The sequence below is a fragment of the Callorhinchus milii genome, unplaced genomic scaffold, assembly GCF_018977255.1.
Source record: "Callorhinchus milii isolate IMCB2004 unplaced genomic scaffold, IMCB_Cmil_1.0 Scaffold1, whole genome shotgun sequence".
Taxonomy (NCBI): Eukaryota; Metazoa; Chordata; class Chondrichthyes; order Chimaeriformes; family Callorhinchidae; genus Callorhinchus; species Callorhinchus milii.
In genome coordinates, this window is record NW_024704742.1 from 132732110 (window position 1) to 132759064 (window position 26955).

At 43.0% G+C, this 26955-nt stretch overlaps 1 protein-coding gene across 1 annotated transcript in view; it reads right to left on the minus strand.

Moving 5' to 3' along the window:
- Positions 1 to 5798: 5798 nt before the first annotated feature.
- Positions 5799 to 26955, minus strand: part of LOC103180969 (AT-rich interactive domain-containing protein 3A) — a 129518-nt gene continuing 108361 nt past the window's right edge. Inside the window, exons 4-8 of the mRNA XM_042331936.1 lie at positions 15164 to 15347; positions 12539 to 12774; positions 11691 to 11957; positions 9997 to 10089; positions 5799 to 6273 (exon numbers count right to left, since the gene is read on the minus strand). Coding sequence (XP_042187870.1) covers positions 6116 to 6273; positions 9997 to 10089; positions 11691 to 11957; positions 12539 to 12774; positions 15164 to 15347 — 938 coding nt within the window. The 3' untranslated portion in view covers positions 5799 to 6115. The remainder of the gene's footprint in view (positions 6274 to 9996; positions 10090 to 11690; positions 11958 to 12538; positions 12775 to 15163; positions 15348 to 26955) is intronic.

The window sequence follows — 26955 nt, forward strand, 5'->3', positions numbered from 1 at the left end:
ATAGTCCTATAATAATAATCCTTGCATTTGATATGGTGCCTTATCAGATCGTTGAGATGTATCAAGGTGATTCAGGGAATATATAGTAAAGTGTATATACTGTAACAACAACAACAACTTGGATTTATATAGCGCCCACCATGCCAGACGGCATCTCAGAGCGCTTAAATACTGTATATTTCACTGTATATTTTGTGGGCGAAACACGGCAGTCAATTGCACACAGCAGTGTCCCACAAACAGTGGTGGATTGAGCGACTAAATTATTATTATTTATTTATTATTTTTGGAAGGAATTATTACCCCTGGAAAGAGATCTGCCAATCGACTAACAACCGGGTTCTTACTTACTGCTAGGTAAATAGAGGCTTGTGGAATAAGGAAACTTGCCTAAGGTTTCGCCATGGCTGGGAGTCAAATCCAGGTCGTTTTGCTTGCAAGTGCTCTAACCCAAAACGTAAATTAAATTAGCTTGAAGGGCTTTCTTAACCCAAATCTCTTATGATCTTGAGAGGTTGCTTACAAAGTGAGAAATGGCCATTCACACACTCTCTCTGCTTTTCATAAAATTCAGAGATGTCTCAAAGTGTTTCACAGAATATACTGTAAAGTGAATTAATGGTTTTTTGGGGGGTGAATCTCTGCAGTCAATTGCACACAGCAGTTTCCACAAACAGACATGGATTGAGTGACCAAATTATTATTTTTTTTGAAGGGATTATTACCCCTGAAAAGCGATCTGCATCGAATAACATGTGGAATAAGGAAATTTGCCCAATGTTTCGCCCTGCCCAGGAATCGAACCCAGGTCTCTCGCTTGGGATGAGAATGCTCTAAGCACTAAGCTACAGGACGCCAGTAAAGATCCCATGGAGCTATTTGTAAAGAGAAAACATTTTCCCAGTGTCCTGGACATCAATTCCTCTAGATAAAATCAGTCATTGACTTCATGGCTGTTTGTGGGATGTTGCCATGAGCAAATTGGCTCCCGTGTTCGCCTAAAAATGCAGAGTCATTACACTTTACAGTGAATACCCTGTGAATCACTTTGAGACGTCTTGATGATGTGAAAGGCAATGTATCAAAAGTAAAGATTATTACAATTAATAATAAATCTGAATAAATCATGAGAATCCCATTGCCTTTAATATAGCAGCAAACAACAATTTACGCCCTTCCCATGGGTAGCATCTCGTAGCATGGCAGTTTGGGTGGAAAGGGAAGGTAATTGTAGGCATAGTTGAAGAGCAAAGTCTTTAGGTGCGATCTGAAGATGGTCAAATACCGTTACACACCTAACACTTACCACAAAATGCTGTTGAAACAAATTCTGTTACAACTTTTTAAAAAGGATCGGATAAATGCCCGAGGAAAAATATTGAAGCTTACGGGAAACAATTACACAATGGGTCGAGTGAGCACCTTCTGAAACATAAACTGTCTAGAATTCCTTGATAATAGTGGAAGCTGGTGGAAAAGCTTAACAAATATTAAGCAGTGTTAAAATTTTATTGGGTAATAATTCACAAATCATTTTATGAAATTTGTTTTTGAAAACCTCTATAAAAGTTCCTGTTTTCCAATTCTCCCATTTCCTTTTGATCTGTTGTGAAGCACAGAAAATGCCCATTGAGGGCTTTTATATCTCTGCCTTTTAATATAGCTGGATATATGGCACACGGAACAAGGCTCCTAATCTCCTAATATCATTTCTCTCTCTCTTATATATTTGTTAGATGCTCGTTCGGTGGCCCCCGAGAATCTGGGCAAATTGCTACATATTTCTCTTGTGAATACGATGAGACGGTATTATTGTTGAAGTTCCAACATAGAGTGCTCTGTCGTATTGACCACCTCATCCTTTTGTTTGCCATTTTGCTCTTTAATGCTCTATCTGTTACAGGCGTTAAACTACCTCACTGTTGCTTGTGTCGACCTTATCAAAATTGGATTGTTTGGAGCAGAACCAATTGAATATTAATAATAATGTTTGATATAATGGCTGATCATGATCTTTGAGATGTTTCAAAGATATACTATAAAGTGTAGAGGCATTCAATAACCTCACAAACAATCATAAAGTGAGTAACCAATTTTGCTCATGGAATGTACAGTCAATTTACTTTGCAGTGTATTCTGCGAAGCGTTTTGAGATGTCTCGAAGACGTGATAAGATGCTATATAAAATGCAAGGGTTATTATTATTATCATTAACACCAATCCAATAATTATCACTTGGCACCTCACGTAAATAAATTTGACGCATTAAAAAAAGGGGTATCTTTCAATTTACTGTTTAATTTCTGACCGGTTTACAAAGAGTAACTCCATAACAAAAAAAGCAGAACACCATTTTTTTTTGAAACACGAACATACTCTCGACACTGAATCGGCTTTATTGAGGCATCTCCTTGCGTTCTAAAAGGGTGGACGACTTGCAAAGCTTGGAAGGCGGTTCCAGCAAATCATCCGATGTGAGTGGGGGTGGGGGGGGGGCAATAAAACAGTTCTGTGACCAAAAAGAGGAGCATCAACGAAGACACGGAAATAGACCCGTCCGAGAACGTCAGGGGAGGGCTTGAGAGCAAAGCGGGCGTTTCATTAACGACTCGGTCTCTCTCTGTTAATAATAACCTCGCCTTTGATATAACGCCTTATCACGTCTTCAAAACGTCTCAAAGCGCTTCACAGAATATACTGTAAAGTGAATTGACTGTAATTTGTGGGCGAAACGCGACAGCCAATTGCACACAGCAGCTTCCCGTAAACACTCGTGGATTGAGTGACCAGACTATTATTTTTTTTTGAAGGGATTGTTACTGTCATTTCCGTGTTCTCAAATGGTCGGCAATGAACCTGGTTTTAAAAAATCTGCTCTGAGTGAAAATAATACCTTTTTTTTTTTCTCCGTGCGGATAAGAGAGGAAAGAAATCCCTGATGGGTCTTTTTTTTCTCTCGAAAAATAAGAAAAATTGCTGTTGATCAAGAGAAATATTTAGTGACCTCTTGTTTGATGGGTGGTGCCCTTGAGGGAGCCATAGACTGGCTGGCTAAACCTTTAGTGGTCTTCTGAAAACAAAATTGTGCATAATTCTCCCAGAACGGTAGAGCTGGGGAGACGGAGAATGTGGTCTCCAGGATAAGCAGCGATTCCAAATATATTTTGCTGCCTTTTTCTTTGTGTTTGTTCTAACCCCTGAGCACCGCAATCCAGCTTTCACTTTAACGCACTGGATTAAGTTTAGAAAAAAAGAAAAATAAAGTCAATGTACAAAGAGAGATAGAGATAGCGAGGGAGAGGGGGGGGAAATAAACAACAAACAAACAAATTAAAAGTTTTCATTCACGGCTCATTAAAAGCCGTTTATAATAAGATTCAAGCGAAAGTCAAGTCTACCGGGTTAGCAATTCCAAAAGGAGGTGGGGGGTGGGGGACAGGGGGAAATATAGTCTAAACAAAGTGAACAACACATTCTTTTATCCCTGGACAAGAGTGAGTAAGTAAGTAATATCGTTCAACAAATGCGTTCAACAGAAAAAAAAATTGGTGAAATGTGTTGTTTTGATCTTTGGTACAATGTGTAAAGAAGCCACGGTTTATTGTTAGCTCATTGGTAACGTGTTGCCTTCCTTAACACCCTGCAAAAAAAAAAGATCCTTATGGTATGCTTGGGAGTTGATAGTCCGCCATTCGGAATGATGAGGTAGGTGTACGATAGAATATATTCCCTTTCTTTGGTATGACAATATCAAATAAAAAAAATAACAACAGTGATCGATGAATATAAACGCTTCTTCACAAGTGGCTTTACAATAAAATACAAATTAAATAAAATGAACTTCTATGAGGTATATTATGAGCTCTCTTATCTTTTAACTCTTTTTTTTCTTCTTCTTCTTCTTCTTCTTCTTCTTCTTCTTCTTCTTCTTCTTCTTCTTCGTCTTCTCTCATTCAACGTTGATTCGAAAGGAGGTAATTTCGTCCGAGAGAGAGAGAGAGAGAGCGAGCGCGAGCGAGTGAGAAACGGGGCTGAGGTAGAGCTGGGAGGATGACGTTTCTGAGTGTATGGGAATTGGGGAGGAAATCAATATGGCAGGTAGGTGCTTTCTATCAGACGAGGATTCAACCACTTGACAAGCCTTTGCCTTAAGCTGCTACATTCTGACAGCAATGATTTGCCCCCTGGACACACACACACATACACACACACACACACGCACGCACACAAACACACATCTCCACATTTCCCCCTCCCATTGACTCTATTCATCAGCCCGGGTCAGTGTATCACTATCAACATGATCATCTGCCCTATTCAATAAAGCCACTTAATTGATAAAACTGCCCTCCCTCCCCCTTCCCCCACTCTGCTCACACACACACACACACACACACTGCTCTTTGTGTATGTGTGTGTGTGTGTGTGTGCAAGCACTTAATCATAAATCTCTGTATTATCGCTGCACAGGGACAGACGTGCAGTCATCATTGTGAACACCAGGACATGCCTGAGAAGACAGAATTGATCCCCTGTATAACACAGCTGTAGCTCTGTGAAAGGTCACAACCCATCTGTATTCCCATAAGATTTGCGCCTGATACGATAATTTCTATCCTGGTTCCCCCTCCCCCCGCCACCACCCCCTATCACATTAATAATCCCTAAAATGCTCGCTCTAACCTGATTTGGGGGGGGGAGGAAAGGAATAAAAGTCCCTCTTTATAGCACTTCTGTGCCATCAGCACTGATTCCTACATAAATATACAGTGTTAAAATCCATCCATTTAAAAACTGTTCCCTTTTTCTCCAATATTGTAATGCATTCAATTTTATTTTTATTTATTTATTATTTAAAAAAAAACTTCTCATTTATTTTCTTACTTGCCTCGGAATTCAGCCCTGTGAGAAACAATGTCTTGTATCCTGATGTATATCTTTGGTTAAAAGCTGACTTTACAGTATAATAGTATCTTCCCTTCCCCGCTCCCCACCTCTTTCCTATCTCTTTCTGATCACATTTGATTGTTGAAAGAAAAGATAAATCAATCGCGTCTCTGTCTCTCCTCCCCTCACCCCCCTCCTGCCCCCACCCATCTGATTGTGGAATAATTTTATGATGGTCAATATTAATTAAATGAGTTTTATCAATTCGTTGTTTTAAAAAAAACATTTTGGGAAGGGTTTGTGTGTCGGTGAGTGGATTATGTGTGTGTACGTGTGTGTCATATGGTGGTGTTTCGGTGGTTAGTTGTATGTTTCGGTGTCTGTGTATGTGTGCGTTGGCGTGTGTGAAAGTGCATATGAGAGTGTGTGTGTGTGTGTGTGTGGTGTAGGTATGGTGTGCATGTTTGTATGTAGATGTGCGTGAGACTGTGTGTGTATGTGGGTGGGTGTGACAGTGTGTGTGTATGTGTATTTGTGGGGTATGGATGTTTGAATGTGTGTGTTTGTGTGAGACACTGTGTGTGTAGTAGGTGGTAGCCACAACCTGAACACAACAAAAAACGTTAAAACGTGGACAACTGAAGACGGTCGAAGAGGCAATGACTAAAAATATTGTCACCACTGTCTTCACCTATGGATGCCTGGACGTGTGTCTCAGGGAATAAGATTTTTTCTCAGTGTTAACCCACTTGCAGAAAGCAATACAATTTGCAACGTAAAAAAATCACCCATCTTTTGCCTTTTTTTTATGTCCCACAATGTGACTGAAGTTCAACAGTGCTCAACTATGCGAAAACGTGAGAGCCCCTCTCTCTTCTCTCTCCCACTCGCCCCACTCCCCCCTCCTCTCCTCTACCTCCCTCCCTTCCTCCCTCTTTCATGCATGATTTTTTTTTGGAGTTTGTCTCCATCACTTCACCTTGCAAAGTTACCAAATTCCTCATTGGCAAAAAAAAACACACGCTCTCTAAAAAATAAACACCACAATCTGTGTGGGGCGAGGGGGGAGGGGCTAGTTGTTGGTTGTTGGCGGTGGTAGTGTGTGGGGGTGTGGAGATGGGAGCAAGAGGGGGCAAAAGGGATGGGCGTTGCGGCCTTGGGGAGGGAACGGAGGGGTCTGGCAGCGGCGCAAATGTCTTGTGTGGTCTCCGTGTGTGTAGACGAGGCTTCAAGGTGCTGAGCTTGTTGGAGTGTGACAGTGGGATGAGGATGAGGGAGGCTGGGGATGTGCTGTTGATGCCGGACTGGGCGTGTCCTGAGAATTGCTATTGTTTCCGTTGCTGCCAGGCATCACGGGGACAACCGGCCGTCGAGCAAACAGGACCCCTGTGGGGAGAGCAACGACAACACAATGTAAATGTAAAGCCCCCGCAAATTCCCTATCGCCTGGCGATGTTTCTCTCTGCTGGCAAGCTTTCCCGCTCATGTTGAGATACCTTGACAGGTGGAGTCCTGTAGCATATTGGTCGCTAGCCTCGCAAGAGAGGACCCGGGTTTGATTCCCGGGTGGGGTGAAACCTTAAGCAAGTTTCCTGACTCCTTAGGCTTTTGTTTGCCTATTGGTAAGTCGGAACTCGGTTGTTAGTCGATTGGCGGATTGGGTAAAAATACTAATAATTTGGTCCGTGCAATTGATATAGCACCTTATCATGTAATTGAGACATCTCAAAGCGCTTGTAAAGTGGATTGACTGTGTATTTTGTGGACGAAACCCAGCAGCCAATTGCGCATAGGAGTGTCCCACAAACCCTGGGCAGGGCAAAACCTTAGGCAAGTTTTCTTAATCCACACGCCTCTGTTTACCTAGCAACAAGTTGTTAGTCAATTGGTGGATCACTTTCCGGGCTTAATCCCTTCCCAAAAAGAATTGGTCACTCAATCCATGACTGGTTGTGGGATGCTGCTGTGTGCAATTGGCAGCCATATTTCGCCCACAAAATATACAGTCAATTCACGTTACAATATATTATGTAAAGCGTTTGAGACGACTCAGTGACGTGACATGATAAGGCGCTATATCAAATGCAAAGATTATTACTATTATTAACACACAGCAACCATTGCTTCCACTTCAACACAGAAATACTTCAGTTGCAAGCCGCAAATTCCCAATGCACGACACACAGGAACATAAAGGAAAGAGAGTCAGAGGGAGAGAGAGTAAAAAAGGATGACTGCTGGCAATTTGACGGACCCCAATGTAAAAGAAATAAATGAAATGGTTCTGGGCAACTGAATCGCTCATATTCCTTGAATCGATTTCTGGGCCAAATAACTCTCTAATTCCATCTTGAATGGACTGACGCACAATCAGCCCCCCGGGCTTGTTCATTCCACAACTTCACCAAAGTGCACTTTGCGCGCAAAGTAATTAAATTTGGAACCGTTCCGAGCGCAGGCTTTGAACCTCGTGAGGCACGAGGGTAGATTGACAATAATAATAAACCTTGTCTTTGATATAGAGTCTTATCACATCATCGAGACAAAATATACTGTAAAGTGAATCGACTGTATATTTTTTGGGTCAATCGTGTTTTTTTCTTCTTTGCTCTTTTCGATTGTCAGTGACAGAAAACTGCTGGGAGTGGGGCTTGTGTCCTGCTCCCTCTCTCCTCCCCTCTCCCTCCCTCCTCCCCTCCTCAACCCCTCCCTTCCTCCCTCCCCCACTCTCCCTCTCTTCATCCCCTCTCTCCCACTCCCATGGGTAATTTAGCGACGGAGAATTATAATAATAATAATAATAATAATAATCCTTGCATTTGATATAGCGCTTTTCACGTCGGGAGGACGTCCCAAAGCGCTTCACAGAACACACTGTAAAGTGAATTGACTGTATATTTGTGGTTGAACGCGGCAGCCAATTGCGCGCAGCAATGTCCCACAAACAGTTGTGGATTGAAAATGACCAATTTATTATTGTTTTGGTTTTTGGAGGGATTATTATTAGGCGTGTGGAGTAAGGAAACTGGCCCAAGGTTTCGCCCTGCCTGGAATTGAACCCAGGTCTCTCGCTTGCAAAGCGAGTGCTCTAACCACTGAGCTACAGGACTCCAATTGGTGGTCATCCTACCTCCAAAGTTTGGAGAGTTTATGTACACCCTTGCCCAGCTAACTACAAACAGTGTATTTACCTGAATTGAGTCTCAGATAATATTATTAATAAAAGTAATTACCCTTGCATTTGATATAGCGCCTTATCACATCACTGAATCGTCTCAAAGCGCTTCACAAGATTTTCTGTAAATGCAGTCGACTGTGTATTTCGTAAGCCATCACAGCAGCCAATTTGTGTACAGCAACAATGTCCCACAACCAGCCAGGAAGTGAATGACCAATCTTATCTGGGGGCCCCTTGCTTACCAGGAAACTCACCTCTTTTCAAGTAGAGCCATGGAATCTTTCATATCCATCTGGTGCAGGCGGGGCCATGAATTATTGTCTCATCTGAAGGACAACTCGTCTGATAATGCAGCGCATCCCCTAGTACTGCACTGCACTGCTGTGTCAGCCTAGACTGTAAGCTCCAAGTCCTGACATAGAGCTTAAACCCAGTAGCTCTCACCCTTTATATTTCCCTCACGTATACATCTCTATTCACTTCTTCATCAACTATTCATCAATATGCATGCAGATGTGTGCATCTCCTCTAAGAGACTCCTTTTGATGGTTGAAGAACCATTCCTAGTTTGACTAACCGTTCCTGAAAGCTGTTTGTGCATCTACCACTGGGAATCATCCTCGATCCTCTACACTCACCCTAGGGAGTTCGGCTCTGGAACTCTATCCCCCAGTGCCTTCGCCGCCTCCTCCCTTTCCTCCTTCAAGGCCGGTCTCAAGACCTTTCTCTTTGACCGTGCCTTCAGCTCCCCTCTCGACTCTCTACCCCCTCCTCGCTCCCTCCCTTCCCTCCCCTCACCCTGACCATTTCTCCCTTGCTCGGGTCCTGACCCAACTGTACAGCGCCTTGGGACGTCCTCCCGACGTGAAAGGCGCTCAATAAATGGAATCTTGTTGTTGTTGTTGTAGAGTCCACTGGGGCCTTCATTCTATGCCAAATACCCCTTTCCTCACTGTGTTCCCATCTCTGTCTTATTTTCTTTTTCACACAAAGGGTAGTGGAGATCGGAAACTCTCTCCCCCAAAAGGCTGTGGATGCTGGATCCATTCAAATGTTCAAGACTGACGTGGATAGATTTTTGTTAGGTCAGAGTATCAAGGGGTATGGGGCAAAGACGGTTAATTGGAGATCAGGTACAGATCAGCCATCATCTAATAAAATAACAGAACAGGCTCGAGGATTTGAATAGCCCATTCCTGTTCCTATGTTCCGATTTCTTTATTCCCTTGTGCCTCTATGTTTATATATATATATAATCCTTGAATTTGATACAGCGCTTTTCACGTCTTCTAGACGTCTCAAAGCGCTTCACAAAATATACCATAAAATGATTTGTGGGCGTAACGCGGCAGCCAAATGCGCACAGCAGTGCCACAAACAATCATAGATTGATTGGCCAAATTATCATTGTTTTTTTCTTGAAAGATTGTTAATAGGCGTGTGTATTAAGGAAACTTGCCCAAGGTTTTGCCCTGCTGCGAATTGAACCCAGGTCACTCGCTTGCGAAGCGAGTGCTCTAACCACTGAGCTACAGGACGCCATGTCCAGGGGCTAGCTGGAGTTAAGGGGCAGGTGAAGTTAGCGGAGATGGACTAAGAGGGTGAGCGGGGAAAGGGGGGGTGGGGGAAGGGGGCAGGGGGAAGAGGTCTGAACTACTCACAAGGTAGTAATTAAACTCTGAATTCAGCCTCATCGCAAGCTGGCTCGGGCAATCGGTGCCTGAGCGCAAAACAATGGCTGTCATCGACTGCAAATCAACAAGGGCAATTTCAAGATGCTTAACTTTTTTAACTGCATTGGACAGGCACTTCATAGCAATGGATTTTATAGTAAAGACATCAAATTGTGTATAGAACTTAACGCCACAGCACTCCTATTAGTTATTGGATTTCCTGCTTGCAATTACATCGGAAAACAGCCTTCTATTTACCTGTGTAGACAACTCCATTTATTTCTATCGACATGTTGATGCTGCTAATGTCATTTCTAGACAGGTTCAATGCAGTTTCTTGTCTGTCATCTGCTGGGGAAAAGAAAAAGGAAAAAAAACACCAATATGAGTGCCAAAAAAAGTGAGCTGCCTGTTACAGTAAACTGCACATGATAAGATGGCTCCAGGGACCTAGCTGGCTGCTTGTTCACACAGTTGCTCTTAACAAATGGCATAGTTATGCTGCACTTTTTGCTCTTCTGGATTTCCTTCAAGCTGCTCTTTGTTAAAATAATAATAATATTTCGCCCACAAAATATTCAGTCAATTCACTTTAGAATATATTCTGTAAAGCGCTTTGAGACTTCTTGAAGATATGATAAGGTGCTATATCAAATGCAAGAATTATTGTTATTATTAATAATCCTTGCATTTGATATAGCGTCTTTCAAGTCAGGAGGAAACAGTCTCAAAGAATCTCAAACACTTAATAGGATTTACTGTGAAGTGGAGTAACTGTGTGTTTTATAGGCAATTGCGGCAGCCAATTTGCATACAACAATGTCCCACAAACAGCCATGAAGTGAATGACCAATCTTTTATTTGGGGGATTGTTGGCCAGGACTCCAGGAGAAACTCCTTTCTCTTCTTGAATAGTGCCATGGGTTCTTTAATGGCCAACTGAACAGACAGACAGGACAACACCTCCAACTATGCAGCACAGTCCCAGCACTGCACTCGATTATTATCTTAGACTATGAGTTCGAAATCCTGATATGGGACTTCAATCCACACCTTCTATCTTAGAGGTGAGAGTGCAACCAACTGAGCCAGCCTGACACATGATTAGTTCCTGTCCATTTTGTTGGTCAGCCAGGTATCTGACTCATGCAGAAACCCACCACCGTGCTTGAGTATCCAAACCGAGAATTCCGTGCATCCCACCTACTCATGGAAATTCCCAGGATATTTATTGAAATGGAAAGTGCATTCTTCCTGGAGGGACGTATCCTACGTATCTAATTCCAGAAAGGAATAGGCGCAGGTTGGCAAGAGAAATTCTCAGTTTGGTTTGGAAAGTCTTAAACATGGTGATGGGTTTCTGCATGTATCAGACATCCGGCTGACCAAAACATAACACTATCACCCTGGCCTCAACCATCCTTCTTGGCAACCAGTTCCCATCATTACTTACTCTGGGTAAGAAAATGTCCTGGTGGCTGTCCTGAAATTGAGTGGCAGGACAGTGAGTGAGTAAACGTAATAGCCCAGTTTAGTGCTTAATCCCTTTGAGGAATCAAAATCCACTTAACATTTCTGTCACAACAGAGAGACGTTTGCAGCAGAGAGTCTCTGTTGTGTCATTAATGCTGAATGACTTTTACGGCTTGATGCATTTTCAATGGGGTTATTGTGAGATGAGCAATCCCAGGGATGCATTGGACCATAATAATAGTAGTCATAATAGTAATCATTGTATAAAAATTGGTCACTCACTTCATGGCTGTTTATGACACAACTGGCTGCCATGTTCGCCCACAGAATATACAGTCAAACCACTTTACATATATCCCGTGAAGCGCTTTGAAATGGCTCAACAACATGATAAGGCGCTACATCAAATGCAAGGATTGTTATTATTAATTTTAGTGGCTCGGGGCGATGGTGAGGAACAGTGTGGAGCCTTGCCTCACCTCGGCTGTTGATCTTGATGTTCATGGGGATCTGGGTGGCCATGGCGAGGAGGTTCTGCTGTAGTGCCTGCTGCATGAGTCTCTGCTGCTCCTCTACCCCCAACGACATCTTCTTCCCGGGAGGCTCCCCTGCATCCAGCTTCTCCCGCAGCTGGTCCATGGTGGCCTGTGCCACCGCAGCCTGCACCGAGGGCATGTGATGGCCAGCGATGCTGAGGGGGATTGCTATCCGGCTCCCCGTGATTCCCATTGAGTGCGACGAGTCTTCTGAAGAATGCGGGGAGAGGGAAAGGCGAGGAGAGAGAAACGAAGAAGGAAAAAAAAATAAGAAAAAGCCATCCACATACCTGGCCCCGACCCCCCAACCCCATTAAACATCGACACTAATCCTAACCTGATTCCTCCTTCGGCAATTTTTACGGATCAGTAACAATAATATTACTGCTGCCTTCTAGCGGGCAAGAATAATCGGCGGAGATATTTTAGAAACGCCGCAAATTTAACCCCAATCCTATGTATCGAAGGTTTAGCAATTTAGCTCGTTTCGTGATCCTTCAATGCAAGTCCAATACAACTTACATTTATAAAGCACCTTTCATGAGAAGTGACTATTCAAAAAGAGAAGGGAGTTTTTCCTGGTGTCCTGTCCAACAAACTCACAGTTGTGTGTGGGACATCGCTGTGCGGAAATTGGATACACATTCAATAAATATATTTTACAGTGAAGCACTTTGGGATGATTTTATATGAAAAGTGCTGTATCAAAATGTAAGGGTTATTGTTCATTTATTTTCTTGCGAAGCACTTTGTGAAACTTTTCAATGTCTTATGAGTGCCAGCCATAATACCTTTCTTAATGTGGCTTATATGGGTGCCGTTAGGCGTTGATATTGCAATGGTTGGCATCTGTATCTTTGGTGAAGACAGGACAGTCGGGGTCCCCACAGGGGAGTAGTTAAATATGGTGGATCCATAGCTTTGCCTTCGACCTTCTCTCCGGTTGCTATCAATCGCTGCCTGCAGTTCTCCAGGAGAGCTCAGGCCCCGCTTTTCACATTCATATGGGTACAGGTACTTCATATACCTGGAAGGCAAAACGACCATATCACGGGATCATTCTGGGAGGGGAAGGAAAGGCCAAGTTTGCAGTATTGTTATGTATATGATTTCAAATGTTACAGTCTGAGTCTGTTATGTAACAAACAATAACAAATTACATTTGAGAAGCGTGTTTCACGACAGGAGGATGTCCCAAGTCACTGAACAGTCAGGGCTTTGGACCTGAACACTGGGGGTTGGGATTAGAAGAGGTGGAGGGCAGGGAGGGTAGGACAAAGATGAGGATCTTGAGACGGGCCTTGAAGGAGGCAAGGAAGGGGACAAAGTGAAGGGAATGTGGGATGGAGTTCCAAACGGTGAGGATAGAAAGACTGAAGGCCTGATCGCCGATGGTGGGGCAGGCCGGGTTACGGTCATGGAGCAGGCTGGAGTCCGCTGAGCAGAAACAGGTCTATATGGAGTAATACCGGTAATCTGTGTGTGTAATGGGGGTGGAATGAGGGGGTTGGTGGTGCCACAAACTGGGTTCTCGTTTTAAGGACCCTAACCAAACTCAAGCACTCTCGCCTCTGAGTCAGCGGCTCGTGGGTTCAAGCCCCACATCGGGTTTTTGAGCTCACATAGTCTCGGCTGTGCAAGTGTGCAAATGCTGCTGCATTGTTGGAGGTGCTGTCCTTTGAACAAATGAAATGTTAAGACATTGCTGTGCGCAAATTAACTGCCATCCACAAAATACACAAGGGTCACAGCACTTTACAGCATATCAAATGAAACGCTTTAAGACATCTCGCTGATGTGATAAGGCACTATATCAAATGCAAGGAGTATTATTATTATGATGATGATGATTTGTATGACAGGACCAGGATCTTGACATTGATCCCATGGGAGCCAGTGGAATCTGGCGATGATTTCAACAGTTTACAATCTGTGGACATAAATTCTCAGTCCCAATGTCTGCAAGTGACCTGTGTGTAGAGTCAATCCGGTATCTGTACTGGTTTATCTCTGGACTGCAACTAACTAATCAACTGATCATCTATGAAGTAGAGCACAAAACGTTTGCACAAATAAGTGACAGGATCATTAACATGCTTATCAGCCAAACCCATATAAAGTACAAGGCAAGATTCAGGAATTGTGGCATTGAGAAACAAAGGTGAAGGGCAACACATCACCAAGGTCAAAATGATTAGGCTGGGGTGGGGGAGGGGCTGGGGAGAGGGAGGAGAAGAGATCATAGTGTAGTGGTTAGGTGACTAAGCTTGGATTTTATACACCTTTGTAGTTTGTAAGAAGGAAAAAGTGAGAACAAAGAGTCGTGGTGGAACAAACTGCCAAGTAAGGTGCCAGAGGCAGAATCCATTGTGGGTTTCAAGGAGGAAGTGGACAGATTTATAAAAGATTGAGGATTGAAAGGGTATGGAAATAGGCCAAGGGCAGTGGAATTTAATGGACAGCTTTTTTTTCTTTTTGTTTGGTCAGCTGAGTGTCTGACACATCCGGAAACCCATCACCGTTGCTTAACAGGATCCAAACCAAACTGAGAATTCCAGGCATCCCACCTACACATGGAAACTCCAGAGATAGATTGTTGGAATGGAATGCGCACTCTCTCCCTGGAGGGACACATCCTGCTTACCAAATTCCTGAAAGTGTTAGGCGCAGGTTGGCAAGACCATCTTGGGGACCATCAGAGTGTGAATTGGGGTAACTGCTGGAGTCTGACCAACTAAAACTGCATAGCTTGCCATTAATATTGCTGTCTGGCAAGCTTTCCTGCTGCTTGTTCAGCTAAGACCACCCCACCCGTTAGAGCTTTGGCTTAGAGGGTTAACAGGAGCTGAGTGGGATGACTCCCTGCCCCCAGTGACTTCTAACTCCGCTGATGAGCCAAATTAGTAGCGCTGTCTTCAGCAGTGCACTGGAATACTACATGTTTACCTCTCAAGCAAAACGACCTGGGTTCGATTCCAGGGCAGGGCGAAACCTTAAGACAAGTTTCCTTACTCTACATGCCTCTGTTTATCGAGCCGTAAGAAGGAACCGGGTTGTTAGTCGATTGACAGATTGCGTTCTGGGGGTAATAATCCGTCAAAAAAAAGATTGGTCACTAAATCCATGACTGTTTATGCGACACTGCGGTTTACAATTGGCTGCCGTATTTTGCCCATAAAATACAGTTAATCCAGTATACAATATGTTCCATGAAGCGCTTTGAGGCATCTCAACGATGTGATAAGGTGCTATATCAAATGCAAGGATTATTATTATTATTTTTATTACATAGATGGAACTCTCAGTTTGGATACCCTTAAGCATGGCTGATGGGTTTCCACATGGCTGACCAAAAAAAAATGTGCAGAATGTTAACCAACAAGAGATCCGTTAATCCTCATGCCATGTGTACTCACTGGGTTCTCAGGGTGAAAGCAGCGCTGGTAATAGAGGTAGGGAGGTTGAGGCCTTTGGTGATTTCTCGCCAGATCTTCTTATTGATGACTTCCACTAAACCGCCCTTTTCAGTGACAAGCTTGTACAGACTGTACAGATCTAACACCTGCTTGGCCATGATGGGAATCCGATTCACTGGAGTCCCTGTGCAAATGAAAAAAAATATCCGCAATCAATTCCATTAGCCTCAACAAATCGACAGACATCCCACAGTTATTGGACAATTAATTTGACAAACTAAAACACCTAATTGCTCACTTTCTGTCAAAAATATTTACTCCCGATCAACCTGTGTATTGATGTTACAAAGATTACGAACCAAACATTTTTGGCCATATTCAGCTCCAGATAATTTGTTTGGTGGGGGGAAGAGATCATGCAAGAATTCTCTTATCTAAATCTGGTCCACTGCTAGCTCTTCACTCTCTCCAACTGGGTTGACACTGAACTTACAATCTAGGCTGACACTCCAATGCAGTGCCAGGGGTGTGTTTCATTGTTGAAGGTGCCATCCTTTGGATGGGAAGTTTTATTGAGGGCCTGTCTGCCTGTTCAGGTGGACATTAAAGATCCTGTGGTGCTATTCAAAGGGAGAAGGGAGTTTCTCCCAGCATCCTGATTAACAACGCCCCTATAAAAATAAAATTGGTCACTCACTTCATGGCTGCTCGCAAATTTGGCTTCCATGGTCATCTACAAATACCCAGTCACGACCCGTAATGATAATAATAATCCTTGCATTTGATATAAGTCTTATAATGTCGTTGAGATGTCTCAAAGCGCTTCACAGAATATACTATGAAATGAATTGTTGTACATTTTATGAGCAAATTTCATAGTAACATCTTGGAGCACTTTGAGACATCTCGACAATGTGATGACACTGCTGGCTGAGCCTTTAAGGTGTACCTAGTTCAGCTCCAAGAGTAAGCTCTGGGTGCCCCAAGCCTTGGTTAATGTCTCATGTGAAGGACGGCACCACCAACAATGTTACTGAAGTGTCAGCATGGATTATATGAGTTGAACATCCAAATGTGGGTCTTGAACCCACAACCTTTTGACTTGGAGGAGAGAGTGCTACCAAACGAGCCAGGCTGACACAAAATCCTAGTGCTTTTTGTGAGAGCACTGTCTAATTCTCCTTCCTCTCTCCCCCATCCCGCATTGCAGTAACCATCAGAGATATGTCCCTGACATCTATCTCTTCAGCTTTGCATTTAAATACAAACCTTTACATTCGCTGGAATCATAAATACCCAAATTATAGTGCAGCCTTCATACAAAGTGTACGATGAAACATCAATAAAGTACGCAGATTATTGAGCCTGATAATGTGTGTGTAAGTGGTTCTTTTGTGCATTTGGCCTTTCCAATTAACCTGAGTTTAGCTGAGAAAGTCCTATTGTAATCAGTGGATTTATGATAATAGCATTAAGACGAATTCATTAAATATCTGTCTGGCTCTGTAATCACACCCACACAAAAACCTACCCACACACACACAAACAAACCCAGTTCCCACATACACACCTACAAACACACTCACACAAAACAGTCTACAAATACACACACACAATTGTCCCCCATCACACAGATAAGCACACGTACAACCTCTCCCCAGGATCACCCCCCCACACACATACACACGCACACAAAAACACGCACACTTGCGACCAGAGAGTTTGTGTTGGTGTAACTGCTGGTGTTTAGCAGCTAATACCACATAGCTTACCATTGAAAGCACTGTCTAGCAAGCTTCCTTCCCACTGCCTGTCCAGGTAGAACCACCATTCTCTTGAAGGCTTTAGCTTACAGGACTAACAGGGACCAACTGAGAAGAATCATATGTCCCAATGACTGGTCTGCCGCTCCAAGTCCTGCTGACAAGCCAGGCTGGCTGGTCTGTTAAACAGCAGTGCCCTGGAATACTGTGGACATGCCTGGCTCGGGAACCAGACTGCACTGCCACAGAGAACTGACTTGAATCGGACAATCTGTTGCCAAACATGTGACTTTGGAGCCTTAGGAGACCTAAGGAGACCCTGCTTACTTCCTCCAGTTAGTCGTATCAATTATTAAACGTCATAGAACCCTAGAATGTTATAACACATGTTTTGCTGCCAAATCAAGCGCTGTTGTCTTCTTCACATGGGTAACCTAATCTGACCTCGCTCTCCGCCTCGCTCTCAATACCTTCCAATAATCCTCTGTTTTTCCAACTTCCAACTCAATTCAATTCCAATTCATTCAAAGTACGGCACCTGCAACAATGCAGTACACACCCAATGCTGCATTGGAGCATCAGCCTATGCTATATATAATAATATTCCTTGCATTTGATACAGGGCCTCATTATCTCATTAAGATGTTTCAAAGAGCTTCACAGAATATATTGTGAAGTAATAATAATAATAATCCTTGCATTTGATATAGGGCTTTTCACGTCTTCTAGATAATAATAATAATAATAATCCTTGCATTTGATATAGCGCTTTTCACGTCGGGAGGACGTCTCAAAGCGCTTCACAGAATAGACTGTAAAGTGAATTGACTGTATATTTGTGGGCGAAATGCGGCATCCAATTGTGCACAGCAGTGTCCCACAAAGAGTCGTGGATTGAAATTACCAATTTATTATTTTTTTTAGGGATTATTATCAGGCGTGTGGAGTAAGTAAATTTGCCCAAGGCTTCACCCTGCCGGGAATTGAACCCAGGTCTCTCGCTTGCAAAGCGAGTGCTCTAAGCACTGAGCTTCAGCACTTCACATAATAATAACATAAGTAGTGACTGTATATTTTATGGGCGAAACCTGGCAGCCAATTGCGCTGAAACAGTTGTGGATTGAGTGACCAAATTATTATTTATTCATTTATTTATTTTCAAAGGGATTATTACCCACGGAAAGCCATCCGCCAATTAACTAACAGGTGGGTTAATACTACTGCTGGATAAACAGAGGCGTATGGAGTAAGAAAACTTGCCTGAGCTTTCGCCCTGCCCTAAAATCAAACCCGGATCCTCTCACTTGCGAGGTGAGTGCTCTAACCAATACACCGCAGGGCTCCATATGAATTCCAAGTCCCGAGATGAGGCGTGAACCCACAACCTTCTGACTCAGAAGTTGGCCCTACCAACTGAGCCAGGCTGATGCACGTTAATACATGCTGTATGCCCTCTGAATTTAATGATAAACGATCAAATATGGAACCTTCCCAGTCTGTTTGCCCCAAGTTTTGCCCGTGTAAACGCTCTCTCTCGAAAAAGAAAAGACCAGGCTGATTTTCTTTTGTCCCTTATGAACTTTCCCCTCCAGAAGCGAAACTTCCCAATTCAATCCGAAGTATTTAATTAGAAACCCTCTATAATTGAGGAACAGTTAATGAAACTAATTTACATTAGCAGAGCCGCCAGCCAGATATGCAAACGGAATCATATCCAAATAGGTTTTGAATGCATACATTGATGCCTTGACAGAGATCCTCAGATGTCATTCCAGTAATGTAAAACCAGACAATTTGTATTGTAATTTAAAGAATTCCCTTTTAGTCCATTGGAAATACATTGTTCGGAGACAACCATCTACATGTATGAATGAGCAAGGGACTGAGCCTGAAATCCCATGCATACATAGTCTTGTTTAACTTGTGCGCCTTTATTGGCTTCAGTGTAAATGCATTAGATAAATCCCGTTCAACACAAGAGAGGCAAGTGGCAATAAAATCAATAATCCTGGCTGAAATTGATGTATTTTCACTGGTGGCAATGCATCTTGCCCGGAAACAATGTTTTTTATTCAAACTGACAGCTTCCCATTGAAAGCAATACATTTTTGACGTCAAACAATATATTTTCGTTCGAGCAGCTGTGTGGAAATTTTTGTTTTTAAAAAAAATTCCGCTGCTAAAGATTTTTGGCGGGTTTAATTGAAACTCGATCCACAGCATCCAAATTGTATCTATTGCTGAAGCAATTATGTGCATCTTAGGTACTGGAGCTCATTCAGCATAAATTCGGCAGGTCCGTAATACAATTACTCAGCGAATGAAGGATGAGAAACTTCACAAGTACATTTTAGACTTTGTTTTGTGACTGGAGTGGTGGTAGCAGCTGCGGAATACAAGCTCAACACCCCATTCCCCTACCCACCTACTTCGCTCAGCTGGTTCCAGCCTCCAGCATGCCCCTCATCTCGTCCGCTTCACCATTATTAGCCTTGATTTCAGTTTCTAGGTCCCGAAACTCTGGAACTCTCTGCCTCAATCTCTCTGCCATACTCCCTTCTCACAAGTCTTCAGATCACACCTGCAGACCTTCCTCTTCAACTGTGTCTACGGTCATCTCTCCTCTCTCCCTGACTTGGCGTCAAGCTCTGCAACTGTTAAGCACTCTGAGATCTGAAATCCGCTATATAAATCCAAGTTATTGTTGTTCGACATGCAGAAGGGCCACTTGTAAATGTAATAATCCTTGCCTTAGACACAATGCCTTATCACATTGTTGAAATGTCTTGAAGTGCTTTGTGGGATTTACTGCATATTTTGTAGGCATTCAATTTTCCTACAAACAGCCATGAAGTGAATGATTGATTTTATCTGGGGAATTATCTACCAGGATCCTTCTCTTTTCAAATAATGCCTCATACAAATAGTTCCTCGGAATATCTTCCTGACATGAAAGGCGCTATACAAATGTAATTTTATTGTTGTTGCTGTGACATCTTAATGTTCACCTGAAAAAGTAGACAGGACCTCTAATTGTTTAAAATCTCATCCAAAGGTCAATTCAGCGCTTCCCGTGCGTTGCACTGGAGTGTTGGCCTGCCCTAGATTATATAATAATAATAATCCTTGATAACTGATAACTTCACATTACTCCTGATTAAACTGCCCCCTTTCTCCTCATTCCCCCGGCCTCTCCAGATCCTCCAGAACTTATGGACATTGATTCTCATCACTTTCCACTGTGCACCTCCCACTGATGTCAACCCAAAGTTATACCATCTAACACAAGATATACCCCGACCTGTGACTTCAGCCACGACTCCCTGGAACTCCATGCCTCAATCCCTCCACCTTGCCCTTCCCTTTAATCTATAGTTAAATCCCACTTTAAATCTACCTCTTCAACTGCCTACGGTCAATCCCTGCCGCTAACCTGCGCTCCAAGACGCTACCCTGAATGAACTGTGCTATATATAAATGTAAGTTGTTCTTGTATGAGATACAATTCCATGAAAATCACTAAAAACTCAGCTCCTTTTGTTTTGCATGGCCAGAATGTACCGAATGCAAATTCCAAACAGCTGCTTCCCTTTCACCTGCACACAAAAGCAGCTTGTGAGCTAAACAAACCAGCATTCTCCCTAGCAACCATCCTGTCAACAATGAATAAGAGATCAACTCTATCAATTAAAATGATTCCTGAACTCATGGCACAGAACTTTGACTTTATGAGGACACGTCGAATTATATATTCTCCTACTTTGAAATCAGGTCATGTCTTCTTTGAGTTTATCTGCTCGAGAACCTCGTTCACTACTAGTCCTGCTTAAAAACCAACTCAGAGCACCAAAGGTTCACAATTCCACCTGGTCTTAGCCAGGAGACCAATATACACACTGAGTGTCAATGTCAGTCTGGCTCAGTCGGTAGCACCCTCACGTCTGAGCCAAAAGGTTGTGGGTTCAAGCCCCCAAATGAGGACTTTTGAGCTCATATAGCCTAGACTGACACTCCAATGCAGTGCTGGGGGTGTGTGTGCTGCATTGTTGGATATGTTGTGGAGTCCTGTAGCTCAGTGGTTAGAGCGCTCTCCTTGCAAGTGAGAGACCTGAGTTCAATTCCAGGCAGAGGGCGAAACCTTGGGCAAGTTTCCTTACTCCACACAGAGCCTAATAATAATCCCTCCAAAAAAAAACTCAATAAAAAAAAATTGGTCATTTTCAATCTACGACTGTTTGTGGGACATTGCTGTGCGCAATTGGCTGCTGCGTTCGCCCACAAATATACAGTCAATTCACTTTACAGTATATTCTGTGAAGCGCTTTGGGATGTCCTCCTGACGTGAAAAGCGCTATATCAAATGCAAGGATTATTATTATTATGCTGGCCTTTGGATGAGACATAAAACCAAGGTCTTGTCTGCCTGTTCAGTTTGACGTCAATGAAGTGAATTTCTCAATCCCCCAGAGAAAAATAATTTGGTCACTCAATCCGTGAATGTTTTGGGACACCATTGCCGCATTTCGCCCACAAAAATACACAGTCAATCTACTTTACAATATATTTTGTGAAGCACTTTGAGACACCTCAATGACGTGATACGGTGCTATATCAAATGCAAGGATTATTATTATTACAATTGAACGTGTTCCACCAGTTTGTTAGATGTTGGCAGATCTTTTAATGCCAATCCCTCACTCTTTCACGGTACCCCTAAATACATAGGTTACCCCAGGATCAGAGTACTACCCACTCTGCCCGGCTGACACTGGCACTCGATGGATTGAATGGCCTCTTCACTGTTTTCCTGTGTTTGCGTATCTTAAATTTAAGACAGGCTAAGACTGGATGGAATTGTGGACGTTTCATCAGCATTCTGAGATACTATCTTGCATGTATATAAATCCAAGTTTGTTGTTGTTGTTACCTCCTGCTTGTCTCTCGTGCCCTCTGTTCCACCATCGCTTTCAGCCACGATGCCCCAAAACTCTAGAACACTCTTCCTCAATCCATCCGCATTACCCCCCTTTACCCATCTTCAAATCATGCCCGAAAACCTTCCTCTTCGACCATTCCTACGGTCACCTCCCTCTCACCCCCACTCGGCATCAAGCTCAGCCAATGTCATATAGAAATGTGAAATAAAACTATCACAAATAGTGGCTTCACATGATTTTTTGAGCTCCTAAGCCTCATTGTGAGGTAACTCTATATAACGCAAACACACCTGTGTTCAAACTCATTTGTTTCCAGTGAAAGCAATCCACATTGTAACCTTAATTCAATGCGCTTCTGTGGAGGTCCCTAATTTGATCAAACTAACAGTTTTAATAAAACTGACAATCTCCGTTCAACTAATGTCATTAAAAAATCAATATTTTATTAAAACCCACAGTAACTCGGTCAATACATTTTAGCTTGGCTGAGTATGATTCCCAGGCAGCAAATGAATTAGCACAACGGTAGTGTAGTTTATGTAAGTGGAGTCCCGTAGTGTAGTGGTTAGCATGCTCGTCTCACAAGCAAGAGGACTCTGGTTTGATTCCCGTGCAGAGCAAGACCTTAAGTAAGTTTCCTTACTCCACATGTCTAACAATAAGTAGGAACCCGGTTGTTAGGCGATAGGCAGATTGCTTTCCGGGGCTAATAATGACTCCAAAAAAAAATCCTAATAATTTGGTCACTCAATCCATGACTGCTTGTGGGACACTGCCATGCATAAGTGGCTGCCTCATTTTTCAACAAAGTATTCAGTTAATTCACTCTACAGTATATTCATAAAATTATAGAATCATAGAATTATTCAGCACAGAAGGAGGCCATTTAGCCCATTGTAAATGTGCCAGCTCGTACAGAGCTATCCAAATCAATCCAACTGTCCCGCACTCTCCCCATAGCTCTGCAAACTTGTTCTCTCCAAATAGTTATCTACTTCGCTCTTAAAAGTTGTTATCGAATCGGCTTCCATCACCCTTTCAGGCAATGCATTCCAGATCTCAACAACTCACTGTGTGAAACAATTTCTCCTCACCTCGGTTTCTTTTAACAACTATTTTAAATCAGTTTCCTCGGGTTACCGACCCACCAGTGGAAATAGTTACTCCTTGTTCACCCTAACAAATCCCCTCATAATTTTGAAAAAGTCTACTAAGTCTACTGTTAACCTTCTCTGCTCCAAGGAAAATAATCCTAGCGTCTCTAGCCTCTCCTGATAACTGACGTCCCTCATTGCTGATACCATCCTGGTAAATCTCCTTTGCACCCTCTCCAATGCCTTGACATCCTTCCTAAAGTGTGGTGCCCAGAACTGAACACAGTACTCTAGCTGAAGTCTAACCAATGAGTTATAAAGGTTCATCATAACCCCCTGACTTTTGTATTCTATGCCTCAATTTATAAGGCCTAGTATCCAACATGCTTTACAAACAGCTTTATGTACCTGTCCTGCCACCTTCAAAGATTTCCTTATATGAACCTCCAGGTCTCTCTGTTCCTTCACCCCTTTTAAGATTCTACCATCAGCTTATATTGCCTCTCCTCATTCTTCCTCCCAAAGTGCATCACTTCGCATTTATACACATTAAACTTCATCTGTGGAGTCCTGTAGCTCAGTGGTTAGAGCACTCGCTTTGCAAGCGAGAGACCTGGGTTCAATTCCAGGCAGGGCGAAACCTTGGGCAAGTTTCCTTACTCCACACGCCTAATAATAATCCCTCTAAAAAAAACAAAAACAATAATAAATTGGTCATTTTCAATCCACGACTGTTTGTGGGACATTGCTGTGCGCAATTGGCTGCCACGTTCGCCCACAAATATACAGTTAATTCACTTTACAGTGTGTTCTGTGAAGCGCTTTGGGACGTCCTCCCGACGTGAAAAACGCTATATCAAATGCAAGGATTATTATTATATTATTATCTGCCACGTGTCTGCCCATTTTACCAGTCCTCTTGCAGTCTACTACTATTCTCCTCCTTCTACTTAACCTAACTTAGTATCATTTGCAAACTTGGAAATTGTGCTCCCTATACCCAAGTCCAGGTCATTTATATAGATTAAAAAAACAGCAGTGGTCCCAATACCGACTCTTGTGGGACACCACTGCACACTTCCCTCCATTGAGAACAACAATAGTTCACCGCCTCTCTCTTCTTTTTGTCTCCCAGCCAGTACTAACCATGCTGCCACTGTCCCTTTAATACCGTGGGCTTCTATTTTGCTTACAAGTCTCTTTTGTGGTACTTTATCAAACACCCTTTGAAAATCCATATAAACGACACCAACTGCACTACCTTCATCCACCCTCTCCGTTACTTCAGCAAAATACTCTATCAGGTTTGTTAGACATGATTTGCCTTTAACAAATCCGTGTTGGCTGTCCTTTATTAACCCATATTTTTCTAAGTGAAAATTAATTTTGTCCCGAATTAGTCTCTAGAAGTTTCCCCACCACTGACGTTGGGTTAACCGGCCTGTAGTTCCCAGGTTTATCCTTCTGCCCCTTTTTGTACAGGGGAGTAACATTTGCAAACCTCCAGTCCTCTGGCATCACCGAGCAGGATTGAAAGATTGTGGCCAGAGCCTCCGTTATTTCCACCCTTACTTCCCTCAGTAATCTAGAAATCATCGCATCCGGACCGGGTGATTTATCTACCTTGAGCACTGACAACCTATTTAGTACCTCCTTTCGGTTTATTCTTATCCTATCCAATTTGTCTACCCTCTCCTCCGACACTGCGGCATTGGCTGCATCCTCTTCTTTTGTGATGACAGATGCAAAGTTCTCATTCAGTACGTCAGCCATGCCCTCTGCCTCCACAAGAAGATTTCCTATTTGTCCCTAATTGGACCCACCCTACTTTTGACTAACCTTTTATTCTTTATATGCTATAAAATACCTTCAGATTCCCTTTTATGTTACCCGCTAATGTTTTCTGATACAATCTCTTTGCCCCTCTTATTTCCTTTTTCAGTTCTCCTCTGTACTTTCTATAGGCTATTTGATTATTTTCTGTATTTTTACCTGACATTTATCATAAGCTTCCTTTTTCTGTTGTATTTTAATCCCAATTTCCTTATTCATCCAGGGGGGTTTGGATGCTCTACCATTCCCCTTTGTGGGAACGTTATTGTTCTGTTCCCGGACTATCTTCTCCTTGAAGGCTTCCCATTGCCGGTTAGCTGTTTTACCTGCCGTTATTCTGTGAAGCGCCTTGAGATGTCTCAATGACATTATAAGGCACTATATCAAATGCAAGGATTATTACTATTATTATTAGATGTCCTCCTGAAGTGAAGGATGCTATATCAAAGGCAAGGATTATTTTTTTTCATGAAACCCAGAGACAAAACTGCTACCAGCTGAGCCAGGCTGTCACCTCTGTGTGCCATCTACATCTAAACATTACCCCAAGCACCGCAAAGCTGAGTGTTACAGAACCCCACACCGCTGGGCACTGCTCCAGGAGGTGACATTTTCCTTATTAATTACATTATCCTCAATTATTGAGAGTGGCACCAGGCAGGTTTCACACTAAAGGTCGGTGCTGAATCTTTCTGGGCTGCAGATGAAAGCTCCATTCTCTCACCTGCAGTGATTAACCTTCGGAACAAAGCATTTGACAATTTAAAATGAACGAGTGCAAAGCCCCAGATTAACGAGCTGAAGAGCCTGGGCCTTACAATGCACAGCAATCTTTCCCCTCTTACTCGAACGAAAAAGAGCTGGAACAAAAGGCAGGGCAGCGAAATCAGTAGCTTGAAAAGTGGCTCTGGCCAACATTACTCAAAACTACAAAGCATCCTGATGGGACGTTTTGTCTTGCTGCAGTCTAACAGATTAAAATTGTCATCCTTTTGGGAGTGAGTATGCGTGAAGTGTTAGGGGAATGGGGAGCGAATTATCTATCTGGGTTTTAACAAAAGCTCGAAAAGTAGATAAGAGCAAAGTAACTGCAACTTCAATATACATCTTTATATAAAAAAGTGTTTTTTTTATTTTAAATTTACTGAGCGCTTTTGTCCGGTTGTAAAATATACCGTGTGTCCGAGCGCGTTTCTTGCCTCTTAAAACGAGAGATTTATCTGTTTTCAATACTCCTCCTAATGGGTTTTACCTGAAATTCATTGACAATAAACACAGCCCCGACTACCGAGCGATGTACCTTTTGTCAGCAGAAGCAGGTGTGGACGGGTCATGCATCATCCTTGCAGAGAGTGATCGCGGGTAGCGATGAAACGCTCGCCTCAGCAAAAATAGGTGTCTACCTGGCTCGGTCAGTAGTGCTCTCGCCTCATAATAATAATAATAACCCTTGTATTTGATAGAGAGCCTTGTCACATCTTTGCCTGTCTGCTCCCTCCACTTAGTAGACACCAGCCTGGTTCAGGTCCAGTGGCAGTTGGGCATTCAGCATCTCTGCCCCCACACTATGGAACTCTATCCCGCAATCTCTCCGCCTCAACCCCTCTCTTGCCTCCTTCAAGTCCCATCTAAAGACCTTCCTCTTCGAACGTGTCTGCAACCACCCCCAAACCCACACCCTCCGCCCTCTCTCCCTCCTGACCCCAACTCCCACCTTGGGTTCAAACCCCTCGATTATCCAGCGCTCAGGGATGTCTTTCTGACAAGACGGGCACTATACAAGTGTAATTTGTTGTTGTTTTTGTCTCAATGCGCTTCACAGAATATATTGTAAATTACCTGTGGATTACCTGTGTATTTTGTGGGCAAAATGTGGCAGTCTATTGTGCACAGCAGTGTCCCACAAATAATCGTGGATTGAGTGACCAAATTATTATTATTTTATTACCCACAGAAAAGCGATCTGCAAACCAACTAACCACTGGTTACTGGGTAAACAGAAGCGTGTGGAGTAAGCAAACTTGCCTGAGGTTTCGCCCTCTTGGGATATAAAACATTCACTTCACAGTTGTTTTGGGGGTTGGGAGGGGGGGGGCGGGGGCAGCGGATTGTGTGGGCAAATTAGCTGCTCATTCATCCACAAAATATAGTCACTGAGCTTTACA